Raw genomic sequence first — 13,864 nt, 5'->3', positions numbered from 1 at the left:
GGGCCGGTTTATTGTCCTTCAGACTCTTGGAGGGCCGGACTTTGGCCAGCGGGAGTGAAAATTTTCCTGGCATCAGTGGGAGTAAACATCTGGTATTAGGGGGAGGAATAGTGCCCCATTGCTGGTATCATAAGGAGGAATAGTGGGAGAAATGGTGCTCCATTGTCGGTGTCAGATGGCAGAATAGTGTCTCGTATCATTGGGAGGGATAGTGCTCCAAGGGCCGGATAAAGGCAAGCAAAGGGCCGCAGTTTGGAGACCACTGTACTAGCTCATTCACCACCTTGTTAATGATTATTCCATTTTCAACCACTCCAGCTCCAGGCTTTTATTGCACTTTGTTTTGTTTACAAGTAAAAATCTGTATTTTTTGCTAGAAAATTACTTGGAACCCCCAAACATTTTATATATATATATATATATATATATATATATATATATATATATATATATATATTATATATATATATATATATATATATATATATATATATAAATAACACACTGTGTAACCCCATTTTGGTAAAATATAAAAGATGATGCTACGCTGAGTAATTAGATACCCAACATTTCACGCTTTAAAAATTGAGCGTACTCATTGAATGGCGACAACCTACGATACGTAAAAATCTCCATAGGCAACACGTTTACATTTTTTACAGCTTATAGGTTTATAGTTACAGAGGTCTGGCGCTAGAATTATTGCTATAGCTATAACATTTGCAGCAATATCACACATGTGTGGTGGGAAAAACACTTACATATGCATCTGCGATTTTCGCTTCTGCACACGAGCATGAAGGGATTGGGGCGCACTATTATTTACATTTTTTTCTTATTTTATTTTTATTTTTTTGTCCCTTTATTTATTTTTTTATCACTTTTATTACAAATACATCCCTTGTAATAGAAATACGAGATGACAGGTCTCCTTTATAGAGATATCTGGTATCTATAAGACCCCAAATCTCTCCTCTACCTTTAAAAACAAAATATAAACTTTTTTTTTTCTTTTATCTTTTGCTTTAAAAAAAAAAAAAAAAGTTAACTTTACTTTTGGCATAGACTGGAAGTGATGTCATCCCGTCGCTCCGGTCCTCCTAAATCATTGAGGTGATCAGAGACGATCTGGCCTCTGTTCACCTCTGTGACCAGCTGCAGGAACTGTCGAATTGTTTCCCGGGCATGCCGGTAAGCCAGAGAAACACTGGGGAGCGGTGGGAGGGGTAACGACTCCTCCCTGCTGCTTCTAAAAGCGATCCAGCAGCTATTTAGCTGTTAGGATTACTTTTATGAGAAACAAAATCAACAGGTGAAAAAATAAAATAAAATACTGGGGTTATGGCTTATAGCTTCAAACCACAACATAAACATAAGTATTGCATTCTGTAAGTAGTAAGGGGGAAACGTTTAAATTAAAATTTGTGGGGTAAGACAGTGCTCATAACCGACCCAGTGCTTCAGATGTGGATATGGCTGTGTGTGGCCTGGCCCCCGACATGTTCTCTCTCCACCCCTCCAATAGTTTTCTGTACTAGGTAGGATCTGCTTGGTCCCCCTCACAGTTCTGATCTCTGCACAGGCGGGCTACCGGGGGCTTGGTCACAGAGGTCTGTACCCAGCCTGTGCAAAGATCAGAACTGTGAGAGGGACCAAACAGATCCTACCTAGTACAGAAAACTACAGGAGGGGTGGAGAGAGCAGCAGTGACCGGCCTTTATTACAGGAAGCTCCTGCACAGAGGTAAAGTTTCACACTGGATTACAGCACAGATCTTGTAGAAATACACAAAACATACCAAAATCCATCTTAGAATACACAGGAGTCTTCTACTTAGACAAGATTTGCTTATCACAGAATTCAGCTTAAAGCGGAGTTCCAACCACAATTAGCATTTTTTAAATGTATGTCCTTTCATTCTGCGTTTTTATAATATAAATTCGGTCACTTACTATTTTACAATCCGCCGCTGATCCGCATAGATATTCAAAAAAGATAGTTTAAAAAACTATGTCTACACCGTTGTCATTTTGCTTGTGGGCATTGTGAAGCCTACAAGCACTTACTTCCTGGAAGTCTTGGATGGGGAGTGATAATTGGACAGCACACTGCATCCTGGGAAATGACGACACACATTTCACAGAAGCATTAGAGGGAGATGTCAGATGTCAGAATCCTAGGTGATTTCGAAGGCAGATTTCGTGGGACCGCATATCAACAGGTATTTCCAGATGAGTAAAAAAAACTTTTTTTTTTTACTTTTTTAGGTCTAATGAGCACAATAATGAAAAAAAAAATTTCGGGATGGAAACTCCACTTTAAGCTTCAGCTGGACTCCACGCTAAACAAATATTCTAGTCCAAATACAAGAGTAGAGGGTATTCTTGATTCTTTGCATCCCTTTGTGTGCTTCTTTCAGATCTTGACAGTAATCCAGCATAAAACATCTCTTGCACTTTGCCCCTGTGCTAGAATCTCCTGTAATAAAGACCAGTCACTGCTGCTCTCCCTCTTGTTTAGGTGACTGGTCTAGTCTCCTCCCCTTCCTGTAGTTTACTGCAGGCAGTCTGTAGTGGGGTTGAGCATGCTGGGTCCCTCCCATAGCTCTGCTCTCTGCACGAGCAATGTGCAACACTGAGATGATGCCACTGCTACTTCTGCAAGGTAATAACTAGGTTTGAAAAGGCATCTGGTTGACACAAAGTGGATTATTATCCTTTGTTGCTACTGGGAAATGTATTTTAATGAAGGGATGTGGGCCTGGAGTCCAACATTAAATAAACTGGTATATGGGCATACAAACAGCTGATATATTATAGTTACACTGGACATACCGGTTGCCTGTAAGTACTTTGACCATAATAAAATGCTGTTCCTTTGCGTCTCTGGCAACAGGTTGGAAGACAAGAGCCCCAGGAGAGCCAAAAATGCTCCCCCACCATTCACAGGTGCCATCAGTATCTTATGCATAGAATGTACTTCAACACTGACTGAAAAGTCGATATTTGCATACAGATTCAGAGGAGAGCTTAGCAGCACTACATATGAAGCTAAAAGGCTAGATCCAGGCACCCAGTGGGGACTACTTTCAGACTCCGAGGTTAGCCTCATAGGTTTACTTTCAAGGGATAAGGGTCTCTAGCAAACCATTCCATTCCCAATGCCTGATCAAACCTATACTTTCCCAGAAACGCATATTCTATTAGCTACAGAAAAGCCCAAGCACACTCATACCATACAATATGCAAGAAGAAAACATTATCACACAGCAGGGTACAGCGTCAGCTATTTGAGAAAATATCTGTTACTTAGTAGAACAAGGTGAGAAAGGGTTTTGTATTTTTTATTAAGAAGAATGCTCTATTTCAGACACAGTACAAATAATAGCCTATCTACATTTTGATGGCTTGCTTGCAATTTAATGATACATTTCTGTAATTGGCATTCTGTACAATTCACGCTCACTGTGTACGATGGAGTTGCGGATTAACACTGGACATTGAAATAGACTTTCTATGCCTCCCAAGGAATCCGCACATGTTAATACCCGCAGAGATGATTGCAGGATAGAACACAATTAAATGTTGTCAGGCAACAAAACTGAACTTTCATAATGTAGTAAAGAATAAGAGAGATAAAAGAAAAAGGGAGGGAGGAGGGGGGCTAAAAGATTAGAAAAAAAGAAAAGCAAAATATTTGCATAAATCCACAAATTAAATTGCGCTGGGAAGAAATGAGAATGTATGTCCACAGTTATGGCTTTCTTCTACTCTCATTATTTGAGAACAATATAAACTGTAATAAATTAAAGCTGAAAACACTGGAAAAATGGCTTAAAGCATCATTGTTGTACAATAACCTTTTCACTAAACGTGACAACAGCCGCTTCTTCAGATCATCTACAGGCGTCAGCAACAGCCATGAAATAGCCTTATTTAACACAGTAAGTTTAACCAAATGGTGACCAGACCCCATTCTTAAAGCTAAATTTAATTCAGCCACTTTCTAAAATGTTCTGGATTACTATAGGTTAAGTCCAACAAAGTGTATGCCACCTTTTGGACTTAACACTTTAATTTGGTGTTTTTATTTGTATTGGGTGCTAGGAGTACAACCATCATTATATTTCCGGTGCTCAGACACTGAACATTCTGGTCTCAACTCCTGAAAGTGCAGTCATATGTAGCCTCTCTGCCTGTCACTCCCCTCCTCCTGCCCAATCACAGAGAACTTTGTAATACATGAACCTATTCACAAAATACAAAGCCTTCTGAGAATAGGCAGCAACGGGGAGGGACAGGAAGAAGTGCTGCTGTACAAAAAATCAGCATCTCTCCTGTTAGGCCCTGTACACACGAGCGGATATCCGATGAAAAACGGTCCGCCGGACCGTTTCCAGTGGACATTTCTGCTCTGGATTTTGATCTGATGGGCTGTACACACCATCAGATCAAAATCCCAGCGGAAAACATACGCAGCGACGTGGCCGCGCCGTCGCCGTGACGATGACACGGCGACGTGCGCGACCCCGGAAGGTAAATACTTCCACGCAATGCGTCGAATCACTTCGACGAATGCGAGGGATGGGGATCCGTCGGACTTATCCGGTGAGTCTGCACAGACGACCGGATAAGTCCGACGGACAGGTTTCCAGCGGATAGATTTCTTAGCATGCTAAGAAATTTTTATCCGCTTGAAAAACGGTCGGCTGGACAAATGTCCGCGAAAAATGTCCGCTAGGCCGTACACACGACCGGATTTGTCTGCTGGAACTGATCCGCGGATAAATCCCAACGGACAGATCCGGTCGTGTGTACGGGGCCTTAGAGTATTCAGAGTATAGTGATAGTTCACGAGGTAGCATGCGTCTCGTTGGACTTAACCCACAGTAAGCCTGTAGGTTTTAGACCTAAGTGTCTGAATTCCTAAAAGTCGGCTTTAAGAAGTTACAAATCATGGAATTTTATTTGTAATATGCCTTTCACATTTTCACTTGCACTTTGTGCCATAATCTCTGGCATTTTATATACAGATTTCTAGACTTTCACTTTGGAAGCCATGTGTAAAATAGATAGTGACCATGCATGTTAAACAACTTCCGAGATCAAATAAATTATATGGTAAGCCACAGGTGTCAAACACAAGGCCCGCGGGCGGAATCCAGCCCTCCAGGCCATTTCATGTGGCCCTCTCACCTGTCCTGTAGCTACCAGAGAGCTCCAGCCCTCCTCTGGTCCGACGCCAGACCCTTAATTTTTGCTTTCAAGTAATGCATCCAGCTTTTTTTTCCAGCAGCAGCATAAGGAAAGGGGATTGCATTGTGATGTAAGGGGGAGTGGGGGACAACTTCTGATGGTGGGGTGGCTCTTGACATCTAAAGGGGAGGGGATGTGCTGAACATCTAATCTTACAGATACAACTGGCCCTTTTGAAGGCAATCATAATGCTGATGCGGCCCACGATGAAATTGAGTTAGACACCCCTCGGGTAAGCAATCCAGAAAGTGTACAGATTTCAATGACTCATTATGGGTCAGAGCTAACCCACAGACATGGGCTGCGATAACAGCAGCAGATAAATGTTCTTTATACTAAGCAAGAAGCACAACTTGTTTTGGCAAAGAGAAAGCGAGTCTCCCCATGTGCATTGTGGCAGAATCACGTAGGGTTTGCACATATGCAGAATTCAGGATTCCAGAATGTCAGTTCTGAGTAGAGAAATATAGTTTTGAGTTTTGTAATTCCTGAATCAGGGTCTGGAGCTCAGAGATTTTTGAAGTGTGTCGGGAGGGAAGGAGTCTGCAATCCTGTGTCCGGGTCTTACCAGAAACCAGCAGACAGGAGGTCTCTGCATAGGGGTCAGGAGAACCCCCAATCCTTTCCCAGGAGACATAGAAGCTGCATAGGGCAACCAAAGCATGTATGAGAGAGAGCCACGAGGCTGATGGTCATTTATGTTTGAGTTGATAGTAGAGACCCCTGCATGGGAAACTGATTTTCTGTAAACTTTTTCCATTTTATTAACAAATGTGAGTCAGCAAGGTATTGGATAGCATTTCTGGAGTGGACAGAACTCCCTGGGAAGTACTGCCACTGAATGAAAAACCCCACCACATCATCACAGTATATATACTTAAAATCTGCCCTCTAGGCTTCATTGAAAAAGCACAGCTTACAGACATTGGGCAGTAATGAAAGATTTTATGTGGCCCCCAGCTTGGGTCATCCAGTGTATCCTATATATGTGCACTGATTGAGGATTAAAGTCAGCAGACCTCCGCTTCTATTAAGGGGGGGAACTCTGATGGGGACCCTGGGGGAGGAGGAGGGGGACGGACAGACTGATGGGAATTCCAAAGTAAGGGGGACTCTGAGAACCTGATGTAAATGTGATTTTCTTCGGCATTCAATATATTTGTAAAATATACATGGCGCTAGTACTGATTCATCACTATGAGATTTAAAAAATAAATCTCAAAATGACTGAGTACGAACAGCATAAAATACACCATTTATTGGTTTTAGTGAAACTTTAAACAAAATCAAGGCTTGAGGAAGCCAGTGGCTGTAAGAATACAGTCTGATAGCATCAAAGTAGAGCTGTACAATTAATCATTAAAGAATCCAGATCGCGATTCAACTTTCCTCACGATCTTAAAACCGCATTTCCCCGATTCTATGCAACAAGTGCAGAGAGTTCTCTGCTCACTTCTACAAAAAAAAAAAGTTTATCACAACATCGGAGATAAAGAGAAAGTTTGTAACATGTAGTTCTTTAGATCTAAGGAATAAACTTTGTGTGTAAATGAGGTCAGTTTAACCACTTAACCGCTTCAGCCCCGGAAAATTTTACCCCCTTCCTGACCAGAGCACTTTTTACAATTTGGCACTGCGTTGGTTTAACTGACAATTGCGCGGTTGTGCGACACTGTACCCATACAAAATTTATGTCATTTTTTTCCCCACAAATAGAGCTTTCTTTTGGTGGTATTTGATCACCTTTGCGGTTTTTATTTTTTGTGCTATAAACAAAAGAACAGTGACAATTTTGAAAAAAAAAACACAATATCTTTTACTTTTTTCTATCCCAATTTGCCTCAGTTTAGGCTGATGTGTATTTTTTTTACATATTATTGGTAAAAAAAAAAAATCGTAATAAGCGTATATTTTTTGGTTTGCACAAAAATTATCGCGTCTACAAAATAGGGGACAGAATTAAAGAATTTTTATTATTTTTTTTTTTACTAGTAATGGCGGTGATCTGTGATTTTTTTTCAGGACTGCGATATTATTCCGGACAGATTGGACACTTGACAAATTTTTGGGACCATTGACAATTTTACAGCGATTAGTGCTATAAAAATGCACTGATTACTGTAAAAATGTCACTGGCAGGGAAGGCGTTAACACTAGGGGGCGATCAAGGGGTTAATTGTGTTCCCTATGCATGTTCTAACTGAAAGGGGAATGGGATTTCCTAGGGGAAAAGACAGATCGCTGTTTATACATTGTATGAACCAACGATCAGTCATTTCTCCCCTAGGAGAACGGGATCTGTGCGTTTACACACACGTATCACGGTTCTCGATGTATCACGGGCGATCGCAGGTGCCCGGCGGTCACACTCGCATCGGCTCTGGGAGCGAGTAGCAGGGGGTGTGCCTCCGGTGGCGTGTGCACACCCCTAGTAGCCACAGGGCGAAGCAACATAACGTAGTTTCGCCCAGCCGAGCCATGTTGCCGCAGCAAAATTGGTCGGCAAGTGGTTAAGGACCAAAACCTTTTCCTGATACTTGTTGTTTACAAGTTAAAAATCTGTATTTTTTTGCTCGAAAATTACTTGGAACCCCAAAACTATATATATATATATATATATATATATATATATATATATATATATATATATTGTAGCAGAGACCCTAGAGAATAAAGTTGCAGTATTATATGTCACACAGGGGTTGAGTTACTGAAGGCAAATCCACTTTATACTACAGGTGCACTTCGAAGTGCAGTCGCTGTAGATCTGAGGGGAAGATCTGAAATGAGGGGAAGCACTGCAGGGCACTGGTAGTGCAAAGTGGATTTGCAGTAAAGTTAGCCCACTTTTTTGTATAATGTGAAAGATGATGTTACGCCACGAGAATCATGAGAGAATTGTGAGAGAATCATGATCTTTATTCTTTTTTTTTTTTTTTGTTCCGCTCAGTCTTAACTCTCTTGGCGACTATCTCATGGAAGATGGACCCCCATCGTCTCCGAAGAAGTTTTAGCATCATATGCGGATATATAATTGCTTTTTCTAAGTTTACTTACTAGTTGTTTTTTTTTCCCCTCTTATTGTCAATTTAAGTAAAAAGTAAGTTGACGTTTAGGAAAAAGAATAAGGGAGTACATTAATTGAGCCGGCAATCCCCCCCTCCCACCCGCCCCCCCACCCCACCATCTCGTGACTCCACTACCCTTCCTTCACTTATATAGACCTATTAGTACTTAGCCTTTCTATGACTCTCTCAAGTTTTCTGCGTACCCCCTAGTTTTTTTTAACTCTCTCCAATTTGCCCATTTATCCCTGTGGTCTACATTCTCCTCATCGTCCCCGTCCTTCCACCCCTCCCTCCTATAAGTATCCTCCACAGATTCCATCCACTCCCACACTTGTGGGCTTTCTACTTTCCTCCACTTTTTAGGTATCAATCGTTTAGCTGCGTTGAGCAGATGAGGAGTCAGGGATCTTTTATATTCTTTTATGGTCTCTTCCCCCCGTGGAACAGAACTACCCATGGATCTTCTTTTATCTCTTTTTTAATATCGGGGTTGTTCCGTACCATTGCCAGGAGGGGCTCCAACGAGAGAACGAAGAGGAGAGGGGACAAGGGGCACCCCTGCCTGGTCCCGTTCCTCATCTCCAAAGGTGCAGATAGGGTCCCATTGATTTTAATCCTGGCGCAAGGGTGATAGTACAGAGTTTTGATCCTCCCCATCATCCTCGGGCCAATTCCTATGTTTTCTAACGTTTGGGTCATGAGCCCCCAGTCTACCCTGTCAAACGCTTTTTCGGCGTCCACTGACAGGAGTAGACCGGGGGACCCACTTTCTTTAATTTGCCGCAGGAGAAGGAGAGCCCTGACCCCATTGTCCTTACCCTCCCTGCCTGGTATAAAGCCCACCTGGTCCGGATGAACCATGGTTGTCATTATCCCCTTCATGCGTTCGGCCAGAATCTTGGCATACAATTTTGTATCTGCGTTTAAATAAGGAAATGGGCCGAAAGCCTGAGCAGAGCGAATTATCTTTTCCCTCTTTTTTTATTACGGTAATTGTTGCATGATCTTTATTCTAAGCAAAAAAATTGTAATTCTCATTTTAGCCAGAATCGTGCAGCTGTACATCAAAGTTGTGTAACTCATACCATAATAGGTCTTATGCCGCGCACACACGACCGTTTTTCGGGTTGTAAAAAATTACGATCGTGTGTGGGCTCCAGAGCATTTTTCAAGATGTAAAAAATGGGCATTAAAAATTTTGAACGTGCTCAAATTTTTCACAACGTTTTTAACATTGTCGCTTTTAACGTCGTAAAAAATGGTCGTGTGTGTGCTTTAATGACGTGAAAAAAACGTGCATGCTCAGAAGCAAGTTATGAGACGGGAGCGCTCGTTCTGGCAAAACTAGCGTTCGGAATGGAGATATCACATTCATCACGCTGTAACAGACAGAAAAGCACAAAGACTGAAAAGCATGAATCGTCTCTCACCAAACTTTTACTAACACTTTTACTAACACGAAATCAGCAAAAGCAGCCCCAAGGGTGGCGCTATACGCATGGAACTTCCCCTTTATAGTGCCGTCGTACATCACCACACTTTGCTAGAACATTTTTTTTTCACGATCGTGTGTAGGCAAGGCCGTTTTAATGATCGGGTTGAAAAAAACGTCGTTTTTTCTAGACCATTAAAAATGTAATTTTTACAACCTGAAAAACGGGTGTGTGTACGCGGCATTAGGATGACAAAGTGGGGTATTTTACTGCACTTTGTTTTGTACTTTACAGATACACCTAGATTGAAGGCCACATGTTTTCCATAGAGCATTCTTGTAGCTGTATGCGTAATTTAGCATGTGTTCACGGGGCATTAAATTGAGATCCTATGCCTACGATGTTTGCCTGAAGTTCAGCTCTATTACAGTTCCGCAAAAACAAACAAGGCAGTAGTAGAGTAGAACCAAACCTATTAAAAAATGAAACTTACTCCAATTGCTCTATCAGCAACTCTCACACTACCCTATGATTCCCCTCTAGCTTTCTTCTCTCTCTCCTTCTCTTCCCCCCCCATTCTCTCTTTCTTTCCTTCTTCCCCCTTTCTCCCCGCCCTCACACCCCTGGTTCTTGACCTCCCATTTTTATTTTTCTTATTATTTTTTATTTTTGGTCTTTGTTCTTTTTGTCCTATTTGTCATTCTTTCTTTTGATTTTATCGTTTCCTTCCTGGAGACTCTGGTTGCAATGATGTCACCTATTAAGAGGCCATTTTGGCCGCTCACAATTTTTGTTTCGGGTTCTTGTCATAATTGTTCCTGTTATGTTATACGTTGGTGGGAGTACTGCTGTGGGCGATAGCCATTGGGCTGACTCTTTACTACTACGTATCTGTAACTGTTCCCTGATTGTGACATCTCATGTTGTTCATGTTTAATATGTTAAAATTCCAATAAACATATTTTCAACTCTAAAAAATTAAACTTACGTAGCTTTGCCTTCTCTTAGAAAAATACAAGAAAGTGAGAACTGCAGAGTGGCTGACACAACTTTTTTTGACAGGGGTTTGAATTTCAGCTTGACATCCGTTTGGGTAGGCATGGGGCTTGCGTATTGCTTCATGTTAATGTTGCTGGTAGCGAGGGCTTTTCGACGACCAGAAGTTGATTCCTAAAAAACAAAAAGAAGAAAAGTGTATCCATGGTCAAAATGTAAAATCATATATTTATTAACGCATTGTATTTCAGTTATATCTTGACTACTCCTATTAATCTGAATAACGCTGAAGTTTAAATCATACTTTTCGAAGAATTCCACACATTTACTTCCTTGAATTGAGACACATAGGGGTTGATTTACTAAAACCGGAGAGTGCAAAATCTGGTGCATCGCTACATAGAAACCAATTAATTTCCATTTTTTTTTGTCAAAGCTTAATTGAACATGTAGGACGCCAATTGGCTTCCATGCCAAGCAGCGCCTAATTTTGCAATCTCCAATTTTAGTAAGTCAGCCCCATATTGACTATGCTCTGTGCATATGAACGGCTGTGTCACCCATTTCAGAGAACCCTCCGTCTGGATTACAAAGGAGGTGAGAAGACAAGTTACAGGAGGTGGAGTCAGTATAGGACACATACCACATGTGACATCACTGCTTGCAAGCAGCACAAAGCCATGGGATATGTAGTCTTTTGAAACCAAAGGAATTGGCAAAGGAAAGTTGTATTCTGGTTTGTCAAAAATAACTATGGTTTGTATTACAATTACATAAAAAAAAAAAAAAAAAAAAAAAAAAAAAGAGTTATATGCCTTTTACATTCAATCCAATATCTGAATATGTATGTGGTGGATTTGTGATTGATTTGTTTATAGAAAAAGGTAAGTTCTCTGACTTATATTCAATGTATCCATTATGTTCAGTTATATGTGTCACATGTCCAGTATAATTACTCAGGAGAAAAATGTTCTACAACGTGAACACTTAACAGAACCTTGAACCAATAATAATGGTGAAGCGCAACATAGATCAATTGAAAAACTGTCCATAAATGTAATTTATACTCCAATAACCACTGTGCTAAATCAATTGGCTCCTATTCCTGAATATCCCCATGCATGCACCCTGGGTGGATTTGATTTAAATCACTAGTAAAAAGGTTTGATTTAAATCATAATTTTTAAAGAGCAGCTGTCATCTCTGTCCCTCGACGGCCCCTCCTCTGACCCACTGTTGACTCACCGACAGTCCCATTCACTTTAATGGGACGACTGGTGATGCGGCAGTGACACAACAAGGTGAGGGACGTGGAAGCAGCGGGTGAGTGGATGCTTGCTAACAGGCGCTGCCATGATGGATCTGAAATTACAGGTGCTCTTTAAATATAAGGATTTTCTCTTCCTGATAGTTAGACTCTTTAAAATGTTCACAATTTCCCATTTAGAGTAATAAGCTGTCAGGTTAGTAAAACAGCGATATCAGAACCGATTCAATCATACAGTTTGTAGTCTATGTAGATGTGCAAAACAATGGGAAAAAGGAATATTCCTGAACTTTTGGTTAAACTCATGGTTACTGTGAAAATGTGTGAATACATCAATGCAGTGCATGTTGCAGAGCTTGGATTCATTGAATGAGTTACCAAAAATTAAATTTACAGCCTCATGCTACATAACTAAGCTCAATTTCATGCTGAATAAACTAAATTATTAATATCTACTGATTAAAAAAAAACTATCTTTAGATACATTTTTACTCCAAAAAGCATTTTATTAAAATAAATTTGATAAAAATAAAAAATAACGGATTTAAATAAAAAATCTGATTTAAGGCTCCATGCACACAGAAGCTGATAAACTGCATTTTTTTTGGCGTTTTGGCGTTTTTTTTAAAAAGCCCATAAACTGAACTCTATGTTAGCCTATGTGCCCATGCACACATGGGCGTTTTTTAGTGTTAATGAGCTTTGGAGTTTATTGGCTTTTTTCTGAACGCCCGAAATTTGCATTCAACGCGCCGTTTTTCGTCGGGAAAGTTTTTTTATCCATTGAAAAAACAAAAAAGCTAAAAAACGCTACACTGAAAAACGCTAATAAACGCTATTGCAAAAACGCTAAAAAACGTTAAAAGGCTCCCTGCAAAGCTACTGGTGTTTTTTTATAGCTTTTTTTTTAGCTTCTGTGTGCATGGAGCCTAAATCAAAAATATTAGTTTTTTTATTTATTTTTTCCAAATCATCGATTTTTCTCCACCCTGCATGCACCACATCCCGTGTAAAAATGGACACTCACCTTCTTATATGACCTCTCAGTAAGAATGAGGTCTTAATGCTGGGTTCGCACGGAGCAGATCCGTTGAACAGACTTTGCTAGCTCAGCGGGGGATTGCTCCGTTGATCCCCACTGAGCAGGCGAATGACAGGTCTGTCTCTGCTCAGTGTTCAGGGATGGACCTGTCAGAGCCACGCTGTTCTCTATGGGGAGATCGGATGAAAATGGACAGCCTGTTCGTTTTCATCTGATCTGATCCGCAGGACGGAGTAGCATAAAAACACTTAGGCCTCGTACACACGACCGAGGAACTCGTCGTAAATGAAACATCGTTTTCCTCGACCAGTTCCTTGTAAGGCTTGTCGAGAATCTTGACAAGCTTTATTTGCGTACACACCGTCAAGACAAAATCTCGTCGTTCTCAAACGCGGTGACGTACAACACGTTCTCATGTTATAAAGGGGAAGTTTGATTCCACTGGCGTCACCCTTGGGGCTGCTTTTGCTAATCTCATGTTACTGCGTGTTAAGTAAAAGTTTGGTGAGAGATGATTCGCACTTTTCAGTCTGTTACAGCGAGACGAATGTGCTATCTCCATTACAACCCCTACTTTTACCGAAGGCACGCTCCCATCTCATACTTTATTCTGAGCATGCTCGGGTTTCTAAGCATACACACCAACGTGTTTCTCGTTGAAAACCAGCCCGACGAGGAACACGACGAGGAAATTGAGACTCCTGGCGAGGAAAAAGAGACTCTTTTTTTCTCGTCGAGTTCCACGTCAGTTTTCTCGACGAAAAACATACACACGACCGTTTTCCTCTGCAAAAAAGCTCTGC

At 41.0% G+C, this 13,864-nt stretch overlaps 1 protein-coding gene across 5 annotated transcripts in view; it reads right to left on the bottom strand.

Moving 5' to 3' along the window:
- Positions 1-13,864, bottom strand: part of EHBP1 (EH domain binding protein 1) — a 636,728-nt gene that overhangs the window by 464,015 nt on the left and 158,849 nt on the right. For all 5 annotated transcript variants that reach the window (XM_040351212.1, XM_040351213.1, XM_040351215.1 and 2 more), the window contains exon 6: positions 10,745-10,926. In XM_040351212.1, coding sequence (XP_040207146.1) covers positions 10,745-10,926 — 182 coding nt within the window. The remainder of the gene's footprint in view (positions 1-10,744; positions 10,927-13,864) is intronic.

The sequence above is a fragment of the Rana temporaria genome, chromosome 4 (genome assembly GCF_905171775.1).
Source record: "Rana temporaria chromosome 4, aRanTem1.1, whole genome shotgun sequence".
Lineage (NCBI taxonomy): Eukaryota > Metazoa > Chordata > Amphibia > Anura > Ranidae > Rana > Rana temporaria.
This window is presented reverse-complemented; position numbering and strand designations above follow the sequence as displayed.